This window comes from Anser anser, assembly GCF_964211835.1.
Source record: "Anser anser genome assembly, chromosome: 17".
Classification (NCBI taxonomy): domain Eukaryota; kingdom Metazoa; phylum Chordata; class Aves; order Anseriformes; family Anatidae; genus Anser; species Anser anser.
Genome location: NC_139738.1, coordinates 8307506 through 8329310, shown reverse-complemented (window position 1 = coordinate 8329310; position 21805 = coordinate 8307506). Strand labels below are relative to the sequence as shown.

The window sequence follows — 21805 nt, the reverse complement described above, 5'->3', positions numbered from 1 at the left end:
CTGAGGTGCGGTGCCGCAGGCGAGGCGGTCAGCGTGCCGTCCTTCGGCGGGGCGGGCGCCTTCGTGTCCTACCCGCCCCTCACCAACGTGCACCACGAGCTGCGGGTGGAGGCCGAGTTCCTGCCGCGGGCGCCCGACGGGCTGCTGCTCTTCAGCGCCGGCAAAGCCGCCCCCGTCGAGGACTTCGTCGCCCTCGCCATGGTCGGCGGCCACCTCGAGTTCCGCTATGAGCTGGGCTCAGGTAGGCTGGCACGGCCCGATGGGGCCCTGGTGTCACCAGGGGGGGTCCTGGGCATTATTGGGGTCGCCAGACATCACTTTGGTCCCCAGGTGCTGCCACGGTCCCTTGGACATCGCTGGGGTTCCCCTGGTGTCACTGGGGTCCCTAGGCGCTGCCAGGGTCCCTGGGGCATCACCAAGGTCCCCAAATGTCACCAGGGAGCCCTAGCATCACGGGGGTCCCTTGGTGTCACTGGGGTCCCCTAGCATCGTATCACCAGGGTTCCCTGCCATCTTCTGGGTCCCCGGGCACTGCAAGTGTCCCCAAGCAAGCCCCTGGCACTGCTGGGGTCCCCTGGCATCGCTTTGGTCCCCAGGTGCTGCCAGCATCCCTGGGCATCGGTGGGGTCCCCTGGTGTCACCGGGGTGTCCTGGCACCACTGGGATCCCCAAGCATCACCCAGGGTCCTTTGGCACCACCCAGCATATCCGTTGGGTCCCCAAGCACCCCTGGGGTCCCCAAACATGCCTGCGGTCCCCTGGCATCAGCCAGGGCATCGCTCCGGGTCCCCAAGCACTGCCAGGGTCCCCAGGCACCCCCAGAGCCCCCTGCCGTCCCCATCCCCATCCCCTCTTCCCCGAGCGGGTGGCAGTGGGGCCAAGCCACGGTGCCAGCGTGCGATGTCACAGGCCCGGCGGTGCTGCGGAGCGCCGAGCCGGTGGTGCTGGGACGCTGGCACCGGGTGATGGCCGAGCGGGTGCACAAGGACGGGACGCTGGTGGTGGACGGCGGTGCCCCGGTGCAGCGCTCCTCGCCCGGCAAGAGCCAGGGGCTCAACCTGCGTTCCCCGCTCTACCTGGGCGGCACGGAGCCCCCCCTGCAGCCCCCCACCAACGCCTCCTTCCAGGGCTGCATCGGCGAGGTGAGTCCCGGCCCCCCTCCGCACACCCTGGACATGGGGGGGGAACGCAGGTTAACCCTCCCTTCCCCCCATCCGGTGCAGGTCTCCATCAATGGGAAGAAGGTGGATTTGTCCTACAGCTTCCTGCGGAGCCGGGGCGTGGGGCAGTGCGGGCAGAGCTCGCCCTGCCTGCACGCACCCTGCCTGCACGGGGGCCGCTGCCTGCCCCTGCCCGACGGCAGCCCCCCCTTCCGCTGCCTCTGTCCCCCCGGCTTCAGCGGTGAGCGTGGGGAGGAGTTTGGGAGGTCTGGGGGTGCTCAAGGGGTGCGTGCTGTGTGCACAGTGCATGCGTGTGTGTGCCATGCTGTGCATGTGTGTGCACTGAGCAAGTGTGTGCTGCATGCATCTGCTGCGTTTGTGTGTGTGCAGTTTGCATGTGTGTGCTGTGTGCATCTGGAGCGTGTGCATGCAAGCTGCGTGTGCTGCGCTTGTGCACTGTGCATGTTTGTGAGCTGTGTAGGCATGTGCCGTGTCTGCATATGCACTGTGTGCATGTGTGCACTGCGTATGAGTGCACTGTAAGTGCTATGCATGTGTACGCTGCATACGTGTGCTGTGAGTGTGCTTTGCAAGCATGTGCACTGGGCATCTGCTCTGCATGTAATGTGCACGCATGCACTGTGTGCATGTGTGCACTGTGCATGTGTGCACTGTGTGCATGTGCGTGCAGTTTGCAAGTGTGTGCATCTGTACGAATGTTTGTGCAGTGTGTGCTGTGAGCACCTGCATGTGCTGAGTCTGTGTGTGTGCTCTTTGCATGTGCGATGTGATGTGTGGATGTGCATTTGATATGCATGGATGTGTGCTGTGCATGTGTTTGCATGAGGGCGCACTGCATGTGTGTGCATCTGCTGTGCATGCATGCACTGCACTGAGTGTGTGTGTGTGTGCAGTTACGTGCGTTGTGTGCATGAGTGTGTACTGTGTGTATGCATGCACACCTGCACTCTGCATGCGCTTGTTTGCTACATGTGTGTGTGCAAGGGATCACCCCGGGGTATTGAACAGAGGAGGGTGAGCGAGTGCAGGAGGTGCTCAGCCACCCCCATGTGCCTGTGTCACCCTGTGCCACCCGCTGTGTCCCCAGGGCCACGCTGTGAGCGGGCGGAGGACCGGTGCCTGCAGCACAACCCCTGCCTGCACGGCGGCACCTGCAAGGGCAATGCCTGCATCTGCCCTGAGGGCTACACCGGCCCCTACTGCCAGCACAGTGAGTGTGGGGACGTGGGGAGGTACGGGGGACACGTGGGGACACATGGGGACACGCCACGTGTCCCCATCACCCTCTCGCCCGCAGGCACGGCGCTGTCAGAGCTGGACCGGGACTGGCAGGAGGGCAGCGGGGGCGGTGGTACGGTCCCCTGGGGTGCCATGCACCCACTTTCCCCCTTTTTGCACCCAAAACCGATGCTGGTGCAGGGGTGCTCAGTGGTGCCCTCTCACCCCCATCTCCCCGCAGATGCCCCTGGGCAGTTCAGCGCCGCTTTCCGTGACGGCTCCTACCTGGCCCTGCCTGGCCACCTCTTCCCCCGCGGGTGAGTGGCGCTGGGGACAAGGCCTGGGGTGCTGCACCCTGCCCGCAGCATTGCACCCATGCAATGTTGTGCCCACCACAATTTTGCACCTGCTGCAGCATTGCACGCTTTCCTGCAGCACTGCACCCAGCAGGACTTAGCACTCTTCCTGCCGTGTTGCACCCATTGAATTGTTGCAGCCATTGCATCATTGCACCCATTGCATCATCTCACCCATTGTACTCTTTTGCAATCATTGCATGCTTGCAGTCATTGCATTGTTGCACCCATCACATCATTGTACCCATCGCATTGTTTTACCTATTGCTTTGTTGCACCCATTGCACTCTTAAACCCATTGCATCATTGCACCCGTTGCATTGTTGCACCCGTTGCATTGTTGTACCCATTGTCACTGCACCCACTGCATTCTTGCACCCATTGCACTCTTGAATCCATTGCATTGTCGCACCCATTGCACTCTTGACCTCGTTGCATCGTTGCACCCACTGCACTCCTGTACCCTCTGCATTGTTGCAACCATTGCACCCGTTGCATCGTGGCACCCGTTGCACTCTTGCACCCGTGGCGTTATGCCCTCCCCGGGCGCTGCACCCACGGCCGGCCCCGTCTCGTTGCAGCGCGCCCGACGCGCAGGAGGCGATCGAGCTGGAGCTGCGGACGGACAGCGCCGAGGGGCTGCTGCTGTGGCACGGGGCGGTGAGCGGGGGGACACGGCCGGGACGCCCCCCCCGGGGAGGGGACCGGGACGTCCCCACCGCGCTCACCGCCCCCTCGTACCCGCAGGAGAACGGCAAAGCCAAAGACTTCGTGGGGCTCGGCTTGAAGGACGGGCACCTGGTGTTCAGGTGAGTGGGGACCCGCGCGTCCCCCGGGGACCCCGCGCCACCGCGCGTCCCCCTGCTCAGCCCCTGTCCCCCGCAGCTACCAGCTGGGCAGCGGCGAGGCCGTCATCGTCTCCGAGGACCCCGTCAACGACGGCGAGTGGCACCGGGTGACGGCAACGAGGTGGGGGCCGGGGGCTCGGGGGGGCGGGGGGGGGCGGGGGGGGTGCAGGTGCTGACGGCGCCCCGCAGGCAGGGCCGGCGCGGGTGGCTGCAGGTGGACGGCGAGGAGCCGGTGCACGGGGAGTCGCCGGGAGCCAACGTCATGGCCAACACCCAGGGCAGCATCTACGTCGGTACGGGGACACGGGACGGGGGGACACGGGGACGGGGAGTGGGACATAGGATGGGGCGTGGGGCGGGAGATGGGACAGGACAGAGGGTGGGATGTGGAACAGGGCACAGGGTGGGACGTGGGACGGGACACGGGGTGGGACGTGGGACGGGGCATGTGATGGGAGATGGGGTGGGACATGGGACGGGACATGGGGTGGGACCTGGGACAGAGCATGGGATGGGAGATGGGGTGGAACGCAGGGTGGGACAGGACATGGGACAGCACGAGATGGGACACAGTAGGACATGGGATGGGGCACAAGATGGAACACAGATTGGATGCAGGTTGGGACACATGATGTGGCACAGGATGGGGCATGGGGTGGGACACGGGATGGGACAGGGCATGGAGTGGGACACAGGACACGGGGCAGGGCATGGGGCAGACATAGGATGGGACATGGGGTGGGAGGCAGCACAGGACACAGGACAGGATTTGGGATGGGACATAATGGGACATGGGGTGGGTACAGGATGGGGTGGGTGGCAGACACGGGGTGGGACAAGGAATGGGACACACGGTGGGACGTGGGACACGACATGGGATGGGACATGGCACTGGGACCGAGGACAGGATGGGACACCTGTTGGGACAACGGGGGCATGGGATGGGACACGGGACGGGACGCGGACTGGATACAGGACAGGACACGCGGCGTGGCACGAGATGAGACACGGGGCAGGAAGGGGACATGGCGTGGGGCACAGGATGGGACCCGGGAAGGGAACGGGGGATGTGGCACCGTGCAAGCGCAGCGCTGCGCCTCGCGTCCCCCCACCCACGTGTGCCCCCGTGGCCCCGTCCCGCAGGTGGCGCCCCGGACCCCCGCAGCCTCACGGCCGGCAAGTTCCTCACCGGAGTGACGGGGTGCGTGCGGGGGCTGCTGCTGGCGTCCGCAGGGATCCCCCCGCACCCCATCGACCTGCGGCACGGCGCGGTGGGGGGCTCCGCCGCCCCCCCCTGCCCCTCATAGCCTCCCCGCCCCCCAAGAGGCTCAGGGAGAGCGAGTTTTGTCGGATTTATTATTATTATTATTATTTTCCAAAAAGCCAAGAGGAAACGGTGCTTCGCTGCCCCGGGATGGCTCCGGGGGGGGCCGGGACCCCACAAAAATGTTTACACCCCCCCCTCGCCCCAAGCCGTGCTGGGGCGGCCGGGCCGCCCGGGTGCCTCCTGGGGTGGCACCGGGGTGGGGGGCGCAAGGGACAATCCTGGGCGCTGGAGGGGGCACCGGGCCCCCCCCGGCCCCCCCGCGCTGGGACACCCATTAAAGGAGAGAGAACGAGTGCCGGAGTGTGTCTGGGGGGGCCGCGCCTGGGGACGGGGGGGCACGGAGGGGTGGGCACAGGGTTTGGGGTGGGTAAGGGTCTGGGGGGGGGGGAAGGTGCTTTAGGGGTGGTGTGGGGGTCTGGGGGGTCTGGGGGGTGGGGTAGGTGCTTTGGGGTGGTGTGGGGGTCTGGGGGGGGCACACAGGTGCTTTGGGGGGGTGGGGGTCGGGGGGGGGGGCCGGTTCTTTGGGTGTGGGAGTGTGGGGGGGGACACCCAGGTGATTTGGGGGTGGTGTAGGGAACTGGGGAGGGCCTGAAGGGGGGGGCAGGTGTTTTGGGAGCGGATATGGGGGGGGCAGGTGCACGGGGACTGGAGATGGGGTCTGGGGGAGGGGGGGGGCAGGTGCTTTGGGGGTCGCGTAAGACTCTGAGAGGGGCCGGGGGCAGGTGCTTTGCGGGTGGCTGTGGGCGTTTGGGGGGGCACCCAGGTGCTGCGGGGTGCCGCAGGGGTCTGGGGGGGGGTCCGGGGAGGACCCGGGTGCTGTGGGGGCGCGGGGGGGGCCGTGGGGTGCGTGGAGGGGTTCGTGGGGCACGGCTGGGGGCGCCGGGGGGCTGCATACAGGGCTGCGGGGGCGCGTGGGTGCGGACACGGGGGCTTGGGGGGGGTTGGGTGCAGGGGGCGCTGGGTGCGGGGGGGCGGCTGCGGTGTGAGCACGGACATGGGGGGATCCCGGGGGCTCCCGCCGCCCCCCGCCGCGTAATGGCGGCCGCGCGGCAGGACCCCGCGCCGGCCCCGCCCGCTGCCCCCCGTCACGCGGCGCGCGGCCGGCGTCAGCGCCTCGCGCCCCGCGGCCGTCAGCGCGGCGCGCGCGTGACGTCACCGGCCGTGACGGCGGCGGCGGCGGCGGCGGCGGCGGCGGGAGGGAGGGGCCGGGGCCGGGGCCGGGGCCGGGGGCGGCGATGGCGCCGCGGCTGCAGCTGGAGAAGGCGGCCTGGCGCTGGACGGAGACGGTGCCGCCCGAGGCGGTGGCGCAGGAGCACATCGAGGCGGCCTACCGCGTCGGGCTGGAGCCCTGCCAGCGCGGCGCCTGCCGGTACCGCCGCGGGGCCCCGGGGTGGGCGGGCGGCACCCCTCCCCCTCCCCGTCCCGGTGCCCCCCGGTGCGCGGCCCCGAGCCTCCCCCAGCCCCCCCCGGCCCCGTCCCGCCGGTTCGTGGCAGCGGCCCCCTGCCCTGGGGCTCCCCCCGTGGCGCCTGGGGGGGGTCCCGGTTGTCGCTCCCCGTGTCCCCCGTTCCCCCCGCTGACGGTTGGTCCCGGTGCCGGTCCCGCAGGAGGAACTGCCGGGGGAACCCCAACTGCCTGGTGGGCATCGGCGAGCACGTCTGGCTGGGCGAGATCGACGAGAACAGCTTCCACAACATCGACGACCCCAACTGCGAGCGCCGCAAGAAGGTAACGGGCGGCCCCGCGCCGAGCTGGGGGCGAGGGGGAGGCGATGCCCCGTGTCCCCCCCCGCCACCCCCCCCGGGGCCCGGCAGCTCGGGGTGCGGCGTCTCCCCGGTACGGCGGCTGCCGGGTCCCCCGCTCGCGCCTCGGCCGCGGCGAGTGACAAGTGTTGCTTTCTCTCTTACGCTAGAACGCGTTCGTGGGCTTAACGAACCTCGGCGCCACGTGCTACGTGAACACTTTCTTGCAGATGTGGTTTCTCAACTTGGAGCTCCGGCAAGCCCTCTACTTGTGTCCCAGCACCTGCAGCGAGCGCACGGCCGGAGAGGGCATCCCAAAAGACAAAGGTCAGTGGGAGCTCGGCGCGGCGGCCTCCCCCTGTCGTGAACGGAGGGTTTGCTCCTTTCCTCCTGAAACCGTGCGTGGAGGTGTTGGCTTTGGAAGAGTGCTACCGTGCGGATCGATGGCTGGTGCTACCGCTGCCTGTGCGACCTCTGCGCTGCTCTTTTTGAGCCCTTCACCCAGCTTTTAGGAACAAGTCAACCTAAGCCACCCTCTGCCTGAGTTACTTCGCAAACCGAAGTGATCTGATCTGGCTGAAAACTTGTTTTGGTTTCGTTCTTTGCTGGACTGGTTCCCAGCTTAGTGATGGTGTTGGGATGGGAACGCACGGGCTGGGGCTGGCTGAGCCGTGCTCCGTCCCACGGGAGGGCGAGGGTTTAGGTGCTGGGTACAACTGAGACTTCTGGCACCTGCACAGCGTACCCGAGGGGCTCTGGTGCCACACCTTCTGTGTGGTGCAGCGCTGGAGGTGTGCTCCGAGCTGCCCGATTTCTTTTGGTCCTGTTTTATGGTACTTCGGAAACGGATGTCTTGCTGTTTGGCTTAAAATAAGAAGCTGCTACTCTGCGGTAACTGGCGCGTGTTGCTGAAGCTGTTGACTAGCAGCTCATGTTCGGCACTGTGGGATATTTGGCCTGTGCTGGGACTTAGCTGTCATCGCTGACATTAACCACTTCAAATCTCATTATAACTTAAAATGGGAAAAAAGTGTAATTTCTAGACATTAAATTTATCTGTACAAAGAACAAGCAAATTACTTTGAACAGGTATCTCTTCTCTCGAGAATCAGCTGTAACTTGAACAACTTTTTTTTTTTTTTTTTTTTTATAGACTATGAGCCTCAAACCATTTGTGAACATCTCCAGTACTTGTTCGCCTTGCTGCAGAACAGCAAAAGGCGATACATCGATCCCTCTGGGTTCGTCAAAGCGCTGGGTTTGGATACAGGCCAGCAGCAGGTAGGCTTGAGTTGGGCCTTGTAGTTCCCTTCTCTAAAGAAGCGTGAAACTGCCCGTTAGTTGTTTTAGCACCTCTGAGCTGGGACCTGGTGCCCGGCCCCTTTGTACAAGCACAAAGGGAGGAGCAGTGCTCTGGGCCCTTCCTGCCCGGGTGGGAGGTCGGGAGGAGCCCAGCAGCAAGGGGACGAGCGCCCTTAGCGCCCGATCAGCTCCAGCACCGCAGAGCAGGCTGCGGGCTGGGAGCTGGGGCTGCCACAAGGCTCTCGACAGGTCCTTTACGGGCTGCTCCTCCCGGGGCTGGGGGGCACTGGGAAGGGCTATGTGCTGCGCATTTTGGTGGGGGCTGAGGCCTGGAGGGCCCCTGCAGGAGGAGAAGCTGTTGGCAGTCTGCGGGGCAGAGAAAGCACGTTTTGGGAAGGGTGAGCGCCACAGCCAGCTCCTGCGGGGCTGTTGCAGAAGCTGAAGAGGGCTCAGGAGAAGGGCGCTGCTTGAAAATACACTTTGGGAAGTAAGGGGGGGCAGCTGGAGGAAGCGCGGGAGTGCTGGCCGCGCTTCCTCAGGATGATAAGCGAGGGGAAAGTCGCTTCTTGTTCCTTAGGAAGGAAGCGGTCATTAGCGACTGGTGACGTTGCAGGACAGCGGCGTGCCCTGCTGGGCTGTGACAATGGTAGGAACTGGAGAGAGGAGCTGCAGGGCAACGGCAGACATGGCAGTGAGAGGGGAACAGGTTGGGGTTTGGTGCCAAGGCCGGACGGGAGAAGGAGCAAGGAAAACAGGGCGCTCAGAGGAGAGGGAGGCCCCGAAATGTGTGGAGAAGATCCTGTGCCTTGCAGGAGGAAGGGGGCAAAGCCACAGAGCGGCTCCTCTTTTTTTTTTTTTTTTAGTCTAATTTTTTCCTTCTCGCATGTGGTGCAAGCAGGGACATGCTGAGGTTTTGAAAAATGAGTGTTAATGGGACAAAACTGTGCAGGAGTGGTAGGCTGGAGAGATTGACTCTCCCGCCAGGCTGTGCTGTGGCAGAGGATGATTAATGCTCTGCAAGCTACTTCTGCATGCTCTTTGAGGTGGTGTAGACCTGTTGACCACAGCTGTGATCAAATGGGGCAGAGGAATGGTTCGTGTCGTCACGTCTGGGCAGCAGAAGCCGATGCCGATGCACCAGGTGGAGTCGTGAAGGGATTTACGCGGTTAACAAGCCGCTGTTTCCCATCCAGAACCCTGCGAGCAGCGGGGCAGAAGTCAAAACCACCCCGAGCTGCTGGCCGGGAGCCAGCTTCGTTCACGCTGTGGTCTCACGCTGGGGGCCTTGTGCTCCTTTTAGGCAAATTCCTCTTTTCTTTAGTTCTCCTGACTGGTCTTTTTCTATTCAGTGCACGCCAAAGTCTCCGTGCAGCCTGTGTGTAGGGCTGTGTGTAATTTGCAGTAAATTAGCAGCGAGGCCGTGATTGCGCTTTGTGCTGTGGCGTATTGTTAACCGGCTCGGCTTTCTGTTCTAGGATGCCCAGGAATTTTCAAAGCTGTTCATGTCACTGCTGGAAGATACTTTATCCAAACAAAAAAATCCAGATGTTCGAAACATCGTACAAAAGCAGTTCTGTGGAGAGTACGCGTATGTCACAGTGTAAGTATGTGGTCTTTGGGAAGAACTTTTCTGTAAATATTTAAACGTTTTAGAAGAATTTGAGGGGACGAGATCTCTAACAGCTGGAGCAGGCAGGTAATCTCCTGAAATGCTGTGCAAGGGGTTTTCAGCTTTTAGGTTTCCCGATTCTGTGTGCCTGGTGTTGTTGCAGTTTACCAGATGTTTTCAATCCTTTAATGAAAATTTACTAATTAAATGCGCGAGTGAGCTAATGGAACGTTAAGTCCTCGAGCCAGAAAATGGAGTGCTTGGGTGTCGTTGTACCCGATTCATTCCTGAGTTGTCAGAGCTGCGGATTTCACCTCAAAAATCACCTGATGGAGAATGGTATATAAGAGTTGTAAGCAGGTGCTCCTTCTTTTCCAGGTAGATGTTATCCTGTGCACACCATCTTGCACAGCGTGCTGTAGATGTCTGTACCACAGTAGCTCTGACTTATGTTTTTCTCCTAGTTACATAGCTCATGGAGTAGTTAGTGGTTGGGGAGTTAATGAATCAGTGAACTTGTCTCATTCATTTTTGTCTTTTTTCTTTTTCTTTTCCATCCTAGCTGCAACCAGTGTGGCAGGGAGTCCAAGCTTGTGTCTAAATTTTATGAGCTGGAGTTAAACATCCAAGGGCACAAGCAGTTGACAGACTGTATAACAGAGTTTCTCAAGGTACGAACTTGTTGGTTTTTGAGTCCTGCTATTCTTAGCAAGGTGTTTCAATTCCTTTCTTCAATTAACAGCTTCTGAGGTTGGTATTGGACCGAAGTGGGCAGCTCAAACAGTTCTCTCAATGGGATGAATGCAAAAGGAAATGCTTTTCTGTGGACCCAGAAAATAAGGACTGAGTCACGCACTCAGAAGTCAGGGAGCAAGGAGTGGCTCTGAGCAGGAGTGTTGCACATGCGCATGAACAGCTTTAAAAAGCACTTGGAAGTCGCATATTTAGTCAAAATGCTTTCCTGGGAAAGTTGAGAAAAAGTGCCCAAAGCCTGACAAGAAGTCCCGGCATGCTTTGTCATGGATAGCACCGGGAGAATGGCTGCTTTTTGTGTTTCCTATATTGGTGCTCATCTGCATAGCAACAGGAGACATTCCCTGCTCTAAAATGTGCTCTCAAAAATACTAGCAAGGACCCGGAATAGCTGCAGGAACAGCTGCGAGTGCTCTTAATTCGACTTGAAAATTTGCCTAGATCTATAGTTGCCGGCATGTTAAAGGCTCAAGGTGGGGATTCAACTAAAAACATTGAGGGCAGAACTGACCTGAAACGTGACCGTACCTGGGGTGCCATCTGGCTGCTGCGCAGTGCCTTCAGTGATGTGCTCAGCAAACCGGTTGCTCTGCTCCTGGAAGGTCTGCTCTGAAAAAAGACAGGTTTGCGTATGCCCATTAACGGGCTGCATTGCTTCTGCCCCGACACAGTGAACTTTGTCTGGTCCTCCTTCAAGTGAAACAGCGGGTGACCTTGTTGAGCACAGTTGGAGTTCTCTGGCCGGATCCTGCCACTGGATCTGCGTAGACTCTTCTTTTTCCCTGGTGATGTTTGTTTTGCCGAGCACAAGAGGATTGTAGTTCCCAGGTTAAAATGTGGCTGTACATTAACTCGGTCCGCGTGATCTCGTAAAAGGGCGATTTGTTTTCTTTTTCCTTAGCCCTAATGGTAGAAACCAACTCCAGGCACTTCAGTCAAGTGGAGAGCAAACTTGACAGTCTTGTAAGCAGCCTGAGAACTGGGAGCAGGGCTTAGCGCAGGCTGAAATGTTTCTTAAAGTGACAGCAGCCTGCCAGGCTGTGCTGTAAAGCACTCCTGTTAGCCCAGAGAACTGTGGATTTTTAACCTGGAGATTATTTTGAAAAGCAGCTGGGTAGAGAGTGAAATGGTTAAAATAACTTCTACGCTTTTCAGTCCAGTGGGCAGCTCGGTTGGAGTGGTAGACTTTTCAGAGGTAACCTGTTCTCAAGATCTTTCTTTCTGCTCCCTGGTCAGGAAGAAAAATTAGAAGGGGACAATCGTTATTTTTGTGAAACTTGTCAGAGTAAGCAGAATGCCACAAGGAAGATCAGGCTGCTAAGTCTTCCGTGCACGCTCAACCTGCAGCTGATGCGTTTCGTGTTTGACAGGTAAGTCTCTCACTGGAGCGCGTGCTGTAAAAGCAACTTCTGCTTTTGGGTTGCCTGGAAGCTCTTTGGAAAGCCATCTGCTCTGCTCTTTCTGCATTGATTTGAGATATTGAGGGTTGAGTGCATGCATGAGCTTCTCTTGGGACGCTCGGTGGGTTTCGAGGGAAGTTGCTGTGAGATGTGAACTATTCTTGTTGTCCCCTGAACTGAAGCTTGGCCATTTGCCTTCGCGCAGGCAAACCGGCCATAAGAAAAAGCTGAACACCTACATCGGCTTCTCTGAGCTGCTTGACATGGAACCTTTTATGGAGCAAAAGAGTGAGTTGCACGCTGTGTTTATTAATGGTATCCACCGCCTCTTGTCAGACAAGAGGAGGTCTTGTCTGAATCCACTTTTTGCTGGAAAGTTACATTAAGACTTGTATGAAGCCCTTGTTTCAAGTAACAGCTGTATCCACCTAGCTGAGCAGGTTGTAGAAGCCACCTAAAGCTGTGTAGGGGTCTTGGAGAGATGGGAGTTCAGGTGCAGTCTTCGTATGCTAAAAAAATGCAAAAAACGTAAGTACTAGGAAAGAAAATGTGTCTGTTTCATCCAGAGAGCTAAATAACTTCAATTTCCCTTCCAGGTGGTGTCTATGTATATGAACTCAGTGCTGTCCTCATACACAGAGGTGTGAGCGCGTACTCTGGGCACTACATCGCCCACGTGAAGGATCCGCAGACGGGCGAGTGGTACAAGTTTAATGACGAAGACATAGAAAAGATGGAGGGGAAGAAACTGCAGTTGGGGATTGAGGAAGATCTAGGTAAAACCTTTAAGTTGTGAGTGCCCTTTTAAAATAACTCTTTTCACCAAAACCACAGAGGCTGAATATGTGGAGGCCCTGATACTCTTAAAAAACAAAAGCACTCCTACGCATGCTGTCACGTCTTAGGAGTAATGTGTGAAACAGCAGTTCTGTTAATTGCAGCCAGATTTTCTTCATTTCAGCCCTGTGTGAGTGTTTACGCACACCTCGTGATCGTTTCCTCTACTCTAGTATTTCTCTTGCCTGCCGCATGGCAGATAACACGCGGATAACCCAGGATGCCTATCAGGATGAAACAGGCGAGCTGCCGCTTCCTTGGCCAGTGTGCAGGAGGCGGCTTAGGAGCAGATAACGAGGTTGCTTTCAGTTTCCCTAACATGTTATGTTTTCATTTCCAATGAGGTGTTTTACTTTAGGAGGCAGTAAAGAGTCTTCATAGAAATCTTGATCCAAATAATCTCTTGAAAGCCAAAACTGCCTTTTTAGTTAGCTCTTTTTACTTTTCCTTTGCAGTCTTCTGTTCTACAGTTGCCAGCTTGCCTCATGCTGATGTTCTGGTTTAGATAACCTGGGCAGTACAGGGTCTTGATGTCCCTGTGCTGGCTGGAGAGCTTAAGCTGAGCCTAGGACTGTGGGTTTCTCAGCCTGCAGTACATAGGAGTGGATCAGTTTTAAATTGACAGCTTAAGTGCTCGGTTTTGCAGTTGCTTAGTGTTCCTCAGCGCACGTCAGTGCAGAACACTTTGTGGTGTCGGGAAATGGGGAAGTTAATGCCAGAAATTTCACTTAAAATGCAACTAACCCATTCCCAGAAACACTGACCCACCACGCCACTCGTTCTTTGCTGTGTCTCCAGCACCAATAATTGGACTTTATGACATGTTGCCTCTCTTTAAAGCATCTTTAAATAACAGCTTAATGAAAAAGACACCCTCAAATTTATTTGCTCCCTTAGCGTGTTTTAAAGCCACGTCAGCCTGAGCACACCCTTGAGCAGACATGGGGTGTTAGTCTGCCTTTCTTGTTTCCTCCCATGCACGCATCTGCACGATGCCACTTTATTTTCAGCTCTCTTGCTAGTAAACACCTTCTTGCATTTCATCACGACATGCATAAATGCAGGCTGCCACCGGAGCAGCTTTGTCATCCTGTTAATGTTTGACTACCGCTAGCTTTCAACCAAATTGTGAAGCTGGCTAGACATCTAGTGGTGTGAGGTAGGAAAATAAGCCCTGAGAAGAAATAAAAGGTTCTCAGCTTTTTCTTTCTAACCTCATGAGTTACCTAGAGTATCAAAAATAAGATGCAAATAAACCGCTGTGGCCTCGGTCCTGTAAAAGTTTATGCTTAACTGCAAGAAAGTATTCTTGCTGAAACACAAGGCTGCCCGAAGAATGTAAGTAAAGCATGTTTAGAAGGCTCTGCAGGCTGGAAGCCTTAATATGCTAAGCAAAGTTCTGAAGTGCTGATGTTATTTGCCTACTCCAAGCGAAACTGGAGTTTGAGAGTCGTCCTCTTCGTTACAAACACATGCAACAGCAGGAGAAGGTTGGTAATGTAAAGCAGAGGTCTGTTGTGGGGAGAGTCCTGAGGCCGGGCCGTGCAGATGGGAACAATTTGTAAAATATTTGGAGAAACTGCAAATAAAGACCGGCTAGGAAGTCCCTTGGATGGTGTGGTGGAAGATGCACATATTTTTTTCCCAGAACTGGAAAAAAACACACTAAAAAAGAAAAACGATATTCCGTTTGTAGTTTGACCTAGAGAGGATTGTTCCTTTTTTAAAAATTAAAAAAAAAAAAGGTTGATTTTTGAAACTGCAGCTGTATGTAAGTGTGCTTTCCTTGCCTGGCAGTCTGGAGGCAGTCACTCTTGCAACATGAGTTTGCATCATACAGCCAGCTGCTCTGAAATCATTTCCACGGCTGTTTGCTTCCTAAAAGCTGCCCAACTGGTCCATGTTTTTTGCATCCATGGTCACATGTAAATAGATTCCTCTTCACTGAGGATCTGACTTTGTTCTTTGGTGTCAGGATACCAACGCTAACAAGAGGCAGAGGGAAGAAAGGATGTTTTTGCAAAAGCTACTTTTGGCTTGGCAAGGCGAAGCTAGGGAGAGAAGAAAGGCTCTCTTATGGAGAGTGGTTTACAGCAGGGTCCTAATTTAGTCCCTCTGAATCGTCCCGCCTCCAGAAACGCTGGAAGGATTTGGGTCTGGCTGTGGGATAAAAGTTTGGCTGATGCCAAGCCAGCGCCTGCAGAGAGGCCTGGCAGGGCGCAGCACGCGGGGAGTGGGAAGCCGGCTAGGTGGCAAACTCGGCCCGTTGAAGGAGAGTCAGTAAGGGAGCTCGTGTGCTTATTGTGTTTTCCCTCGTTTACTGCAGCGGAGCCTTCTAAATCTCAGACTCGCAAACCTAAGTGTGGGAAAGGGACTCACTGCTCACGCAACGCCTACATGCTGGTGTACAGGCTGCAGACCCGGGAGAAGTCCCTGACAGTCGAAGTACCAGGTAAGGGAGCTTTGACTCTCCTGGCCTCTCCGTCTCTTCTCATGATGCTCCGAGCCGGCCAGGAATCGGGGCTCTGCTCAAAGCTCCTTGTGCCGCCTGGCAGGTCCAAAGGCGCCGTACGGCAACTTGGTGTCACGACCTGGGTCACGCGCAGCAAAACCCTTGGACTTCCCAGCACTTGAAATAATATTAACCTGATAACATCAACTCTGTGCCTCTTCAGGGCACCTGATCAGCGAGATCAGAAGGGAAGTAGGATAGGAAGAGATAATCCCACTGGGAGCTAACATCGGCAGCATGTCCCGCTGCTGGGGCGGGAGTGTTAGCGTTTGCTGGATCCCACCGGAGCCACTGGGGTTCCCAAGGGCGAAGGAGAACAGCGTGGTTAAATGTCATCGGCAGTGCACGTACTGTGCTGCAGGTGAATAATCCTGACACATGTCAAGTTTCTTCTACAAGTGCTTAATCTCTGCCGTATCGAGAATAAACGGCATAAAAATAAGAGGATGCAAGCCCTTAACAAGAGTTTTGTACTAGCATGTTCGTGTCTTGCTTTAGAATTGCTGGGGGTGGCAGAAATCCCTGTAGGTTTGGCCTGTGGATCTAATGATGCTCAGCATTTGCATGCTACTTGATTCGAAATATTAATTAGGGCTCTGGTGCTGACGGGGACGGAGGTGGTTTCCACCTTCTTCCCTTTTCTGTCAAACAGGGGCGAGAGGTGTTGGTTACCCTTTGGACCTGAGCTGTTTGTCAGCGATGGGTGTCGTTCAGGTTATCTGGATGCAAAAGGTGGTGGCAGGGGTGAATTGTACAGCTTTCTCCAGCGCACAAGGACCCCCCTAAACACAGCATCAAACCTTTTCCAGCCCCCCACCTCAAAAGCCCACCCTCTGAGCCATGCAGCTCTGGGAAATGGTGCTAATTCATGCCTCGAATCTGTCTTTTCAGTCTCTTTGCTGAGCTCTTTTACGCTCCCTTCCCTCCTACCCCTCTGCCCAAAACAATACTCGGCAAAGCTTCTCCACCCAGCTTCAAATTCCTGAGCAGCCCTGCGGTTGCCTTTGTTTCACATGGAAGCGTGCCAGGTACACAGAGCAAAGGGCAGCAGTCAAGCCAGCGGTTTTGGGGAGGCTTCATGCAACTGCAAATTTGTGGCATTTTGCTTTGATGCTGTTAAAAAACGGCTTTCCAGGTCGGTGGAGAAATGTAACTTGGCTCCCTAGCCCATGACCAGGAGGGTGAATGGGTCAGGCTGTTTTTTTCTTAATACTGTATGTTCTCCCAAGGTGGATACTGGGCTCTCTGGCTGCACAGGCGTTAACCTTTCTGAAATATTTTAGCTCTTCAAAATATTGTTAAATAGGAAAAGGCTTCAGATAAGCAGCAGTGTTATACCCCTCTGTCACACCAGCACTGCAAGGGAAGTGTTTTATCTTTTTTCATGCTAAGTTTTTTTCCGACGGTGACAGCAAAAATTCCTATTGCCCTCACCTTCCTGTCAACAGGAGGATCTGCCCCAGCTTATTTCGACGTTCATGAGGGCTTTGTGCCCTTGTGCTCAAAACGCACTTGGTCCTTCTCGTCGAGATCGTGCGTAGCCGTGGGACTGCGCGCTGGGACCCACGTGGCGGCCTCAGGTGTACCCGTGGTGTGCGAGGCTCTCGTTTCTGCCCTGAGAACCGGAGCTCCTTGGCAGCCCAAGGAGCTGCTCTCGGTGGGAGGCGGAGAAGTGACTGGAGCGAGAGGAATAGCAGGGAGGGACTGAGGCAGGCAGCAAAGCGTCCTGCTGCGCTCCAGCTCTGCAGCCTCTTGCCAAGCCCCGTTGCACTTCACACGACTGCCAGCACTCGGCGTAGGCTTATTAGCAAGCAGGGGATTTCTCTAATGCAGCAAGCATCGCTTCCCCCCCACGGCCCCAAGTAAATTATTTTCTTGGGTGCCGTTGTATCCCGCGGGACAGTTGCGTTTAATCATCTACTGCCATAAACATTGGGGAGAGCGATATCCGTGCGTTTGGCTTTCAGAAAGATCTCGTGTTGGTAGCTGTGGGGGGGAATTTTTAGGTTTGCTTGTTATCCCCAGATAACCGATCACAGGGATGGTTACCATAATTGGCATTTTTCCTTGAAGTGACTGGTGGGTTTTGCTTTTTTCCCTTCCCAACAGCTTTCCTGCAGGAGCTGGTGGAGCGCGATAACTGCAAGTTTGAGGAGTGGTGCAACGAAATGGCCGAGATGCGCAAACAAAGTGTGGCCAGAGGCAAAATCAAGCATGAAGAGGTGAAGGAGCTCTACCAAAGGTTACCTGCTGAAGCTGGTCTGTAAGATATTGTGGTAGTATTTTGTAGTAGACCATTGTTAAGATTAGTAATGTTTTGTAACTAACCCACAACGTGGTTCTGTGGCCAGAACACTTCACTGGAAGGCATTAGCTGTAGCCCTCTCTGAGGAAGAAAGCAATCGCTGCCAGTTGTTGCTGTATGCATGCTTAGGATTTGCTTTCCCTCTCGTTTGTCTGCCTTAACCTATTTTTCTCCTTTTTTGCTCATTTTAATGGCCTCTGGCATCACTAATTCCCTCTTGCTCCTTCCCCATCAGTCAGTCTCCTGTGTGCTTCCATGCATTGTGACTGTTTTCTTCTGCCCGGTGAGCAGCTCATCTCGTTAGAGCTTAGTAGCATCGAGGCAGAATAACCGCCCTGTCTCAAATTGCTAGCTCACATCAAGTTTCAGTGCTGTTGGTCTAAATTAATCAGCAGGTAACAGGGTACAAGAATGGTTGGCCTTCAGCAGAAAATGATTTGATTCATCCTTGCTGAGGCTTCGAAGCCCCATGTCTAAGCTTCACAGTCCATGTGATGAATGACTGAGGTTAATCCTTTCCTACTACTCCTTGTGTCTTGTTGCTTTAACATGTCTGAGCACTAGGATTTTTATCCCCCTGCTGCCTCTCTCTCCTGTCTTTCTCAGAGCAAGCATACAGGAGCTTGCTCTGTCTGTCCAACATGGGGAATCTCCCTCCACTCTGCGCGTCTCCTAAAAACTCCCCAAAACTGTAAAGAATTTAAAATGTTTGTGTGGCCTGTTCGACAATTTGATATTTAGCTTTTAATATCTTTTACTCGCTTCTCAGAAATGAGGGTCCAGAGCTCAGAACCAGCAGCAAGATTTAAGTGGTTGAACAGCAGACTATTGCTGAGAACATAAACATCTCACGAGCCTTCCCGAGCCGTGAGAGCTCGGCTCCCGTAAATGTCTGCCTCTTCAATTTATGAACCCAGCTTTGAGAACACGGGCGCTTAACTCACGAATAGGAGGGTGTCACAGCTCGGCTTGCTGAGTCCCTGCAAGTCTGAGGGGTGTTAAAATGTCACCGTTAAATCAAAGCTGCGGTGAATGGTTGTGGTGGAGATATGAATCTGCCGTGAGTCACCATTAAAAAGGAGCAGCGAGCACAATCCTGGTGCATTTTTATCCCCTTTAGCAGAAACATAGTAGTTTGCTTTTGACATTCCTAACACGATAAAGGAATAAATCTCAAAAAGATGTTTTTACAAGTGCAGGTGCAGACAGACCCTAGCTCCTCTGCCCCCGTTTGTAGGTGGCAGGGCCTGAAGCACTGCCCTGGGGGCTCTTGCTGCTGGGCACGTCCTGGGCATAGCAGCTTGCTAGCACAGCTTGGAAGCAGCGTTGTCCCAGAGCTGCTGCACTTCTAGTCCCTCAGGAGCATGGGACTCTCTACAGCTGTGCAGACACATTTTCTGCCAGCTTTGTAGAGCCTGCCCCAGAAAAAAAAAGCGTACTTTCCGGAGAAGGCAGCTTTCGTCCCAAACTAGCAAACCATTTCTGACAGCCTTGCAATTCTCTGGAGGTCACGGCTGTGGAACTCTTGATGGTGTTGCGTAAGATGAAAATACTGCTGATTTATCCTGCAGAGGAGAGGGTTTGACACCAGGCCTTGTGAAGATCCAGTGCAAGTTTTAGGACAAAGTATTTTGCTGTAGCTTCTCTGTTGCTCCTTTGTATGAAACATGTTTTTGTGCTCATTTGATAAATGTAACTAACATTACTCTTCCCCTCGGTTTCAGAACTGTCCTCCTCACGTCAGCAGTATGTGTTTAATTTCCTGCCTATCCTGCTAATTTCCCAGTCATCTCCCAGAAGCTGCAGCATTTGTTTTGCTGGCGTTGGCTGGGCTTGATGTGCAAAAAGAAAGCTGCTTTGTTCTCACACCCTTGTTTGTTGCTCAGTGTGTCATTATGAACCTATCTAGGAACTCAGATTGCCATTAATGGAAATGGCCAAAAGCACTGAGATGAGCCGCTTTGCCATGGTTGCATTTCCATTTAATCCCCGGCAAGCAGCTTCAAAATGCACAACTCTCTTTAAACGTAGTCTTGCTTGTTCTTCGGATGTGTGCATCGTTTCAGGGCCTTGGTATGAGGATGTGGGGATTTCATACAAAGCCATTTCACTGCTCATACTGATCTGACCTGCTTCTGAACCCAGGCTTTGTGTGATGTGCTTCACCTTCAACAAACAAGGGCGAGCCTGCTGCTCTGTTTCAAAAAATTAAAAAAAAAAAAATCACACTTGCAGTAAAACATTTGAGCGAGTTAGTATTTGCACTGTAAATTTCACAGTGCTTCAGTCTCTCTCACCCAGAGTTGTAAGTGTATCCCAGAATAACACTGAAATTTTGAGCACTGTGGGGAAGAGATGAACGCTGACCTCATCTCTTTGCTGTGGTTGTCTTTTATTTTTAAATCTACCCCAATGAGCTCACTCTGTTGTGGAAAGAGCCTTTAATGTGTGATCGCAATTTAAATATTACACTTGCCCCTCAATGGATGATAGGAAGACCTTGCCTTTTCCTTGACTGCTCTGCAACGAGCCCCTAAAGGCTTCGCAGTCTGAAAATGCTCCCTTTGCTGCTCTGAGTGCTCTGCTGTTTGCTATTGATTGTTTGAATTCCCAATGACCGGTTGTTCTCACGTATCCAGTTTCACATAGCTTCTGCCACAAGATGCCCAGCTATAAATCTGAAGTGCCAGGATGAGAATTGGACAGGGGGGCTGTATCAGATGTTTGAAAACTTGTATTGCGGGGATTTAATCAACGGCGATAGCCTGTTAATTTTTAAAAGTACCGTTGAAATCAGAGTAATTATAAAATACCATCTGCCATATCACAAACTCTCTGACGCGTATGGGCTTGTTTCTCTTCGTGTTTTTCCCTCCCAGGTTCCCCATACGACTTCATCTCTCTTGAATGGCTGCAGAAATGGCTGGATGAGTCTACTCCTCCGAAACCTATAGATAACACAGCCTGCCTGTGCTCGCATGGGAAACTCCATCCTGACAAAATCTGTATTATGAAGAGGATATCAGAGTACGTGGCTGACTTCTTCTACAGGAGATATGGAGGAGGACCCCGGCTGAATGGTAAGGTGGCAGACAGAAAACCGCCTCTCCGAGTCACATTCTTGTGTGCTGAACACGTTAGAGCCTTGTTCTGATCCCAGCCCCTTGCTGGGTCATCCTTTATTAACATAACTTTATTTCTGCACGTAGCTTTTGTGCTGCGCTGCTATCTCTGGGTGCTTTGTTTCATTTAAATCACTTAATTACGTTAGCATTCAAACAAATACAGTTAGTCTGATTGCAGGTTCTGTTTCAGACCTGAATTCTGCTCTGTCTAGAAAGAGCTGTGCATGGAGTAATTCTAAGAAAGCAATGGTGCACCTAGGTTCAAAAAAAAAAAACAACAAAACCTACCACCACCTTAGTGTTTGGAGGGTTTTATGAAGTTGGCTGTATGAAATAGCACAACTTGCACATGCAACCCCCCAGACTTCTCAAAACAATTTTCCATGCCTGCAGCACCTGCAGATCCTGCGTGGGCAGTGTTTTGTGTAGTGTGCGGATCTGTGCTGCCTCTTCCCAGCAGCCTGCACTCTGGAGCAGCGTGGATGTGGGCAGGCCAAGGAAATCATTTACCCTCTTTCCCCTCTAGCCTGTCCCAAGCTGCCTCATCTGACAGAAGCGCACACCTGTTACTGAACATGTTTGTGTTGCACGCATCTGCAGTGCGTGTGATTTTTGGGGTAAGCCCTTGACCTCTGCAGTCTCTGGGCATCCCTTAATCAAGCCCCAGGCTTACTTTCTTTTATAAAGGAGCTCAATAACTCCCACTGAGACCAAATTAGCTCAGCTCCTGCTAGGCCCTTATAGGGAAGAAAGGCAACCAGCAGAAACGACTGCGATGCAGGCAGCCTTTGTAAAAGCAGGGCAACCTTTATCAGTCAACTGGAAGATCTCCTGCAGGTTTCTTCGTTGGGTATGACTGAGAGGGAAGGATCGTGCGCTGGATGATCCCTCAGGCTCCTCTTGCTCCCGCGTGGAAATGTAAGCCCAGCCACAGGGCTTGCACTCCCGTTAGTCCAGCGTAGCTTTGCAGGAGGTTTTTTTCTGGGTTTAGTTGGCTAAGTGCCATGCGGCCACATGCAGGAGTTCCCCAAGCTGAGTGACAGGGTTCCCCTCTCATCCCAGTGTACAGGAAGCCGGGATGGCCACAAGTGGCATTGTGAAGATGTCTGTACAGCATCTTCCTGCCACAGAAGAGCAGCAATACGGCGGTTTTGGCACATGCCTAAACTGTCCTGTCTTTTGACTCCTGGGTCTGTGTTGGTGTGAGCTCGCTCGCAGCCGTGGCTGCAAGCTGTTGATAGCGGCTTTGCAGAGCTGTGAAGGTAGTGGAGCAGATCACACCTCATCTGAAG

At 54.7% G+C, this 21805-nt stretch overlaps 2 protein-coding genes across 8 annotated transcripts in view; both read left to right on the top strand.

Moving 5' to 3' along the window:
- Nucleotides 1–5223, top strand: part of HSPG2 (heparan sulfate proteoglycan 2) — a 36643-nt gene extending 31420 nt beyond the window's left edge. For all 3 annotated transcript variants that reach the window (XM_083802547.1, XM_083802548.1, XM_083802546.1), the window contains 11 exons: nt 20–241; nt 910–1142; nt 1224–1401; nt 2269–2391; nt 2479–2532; nt 2641–2716; nt 3337–3415; nt 3503–3564; nt 3641–3724; nt 3793–3896; nt 4747–5223. In XM_083802547.1, coding sequence (XP_083658673.1) covers nt 20–241; nt 910–1142; nt 1224–1401; nt 2269–2391; nt 2479–2532; nt 2641–2716; nt 3337–3415; nt 3503–3564; nt 3641–3724; nt 3793–3896; nt 4747–4910 — 1379 coding nt within the window. In that variant the 3' untranslated portion in view covers nt 4911–5223. The remainder of the gene's footprint in view (nt 1–19; nt 242–909; nt 1143–1223; nt 1402–2268; nt 2392–2478; nt 2533–2640; nt 2717–3336; nt 3416–3502; nt 3565–3640; nt 3725–3792; nt 3897–4746) is intronic.
- An 887-nt stretch (nt 5224–6110) lies between these two features.
- The window catches only part of USP48 (ubiquitin specific peptidase 48), a 32570-nt gene continuing 16875 nt past the window's right edge, over nt 6111–21805 (top strand). For 4 of the 5 annotated variants that reach the window (XR_014573261.1, XR_014573262.1, XM_083802545.1 and 1 more), the window contains exons 1-12: nt 6111–6299; nt 6536–6656; nt 6841–6997; nt 7824–7951; nt 9448–9572; nt 10144–10252; nt 11571–11704; nt 11940–12022; nt 12331–12510; nt 14898–15023; nt 17193–17342; nt 20268–20468. Coding sequence is in view for 3 of the 5 variants with exons in the window: in XM_083802545.1 (XP_083658671.1) it covers nt 6166–6299; nt 6536–6656; nt 6841–6997; nt 7824–7951; nt 9448–9572; nt 10144–10252; nt 11571–11704; nt 11940–12022; nt 12331–12510; nt 14898–15023; nt 17193–17342; nt 20268–20468 (1648 nt within the window). In the remaining 2 variants the exon portion in view is untranslated. The remainder of the gene's footprint in view (nt 6300–6535; nt 6657–6840; nt 6998–7823; nt 7952–9447; nt 9573–10143; nt 10253–11570; nt 11705–11939; nt 12023–12330; nt 12511–14897; nt 15024–17192; nt 17343–20267; nt 20469–21805) is intronic. The other variant, XM_083802544.1, reaches the window with a different exon arrangement.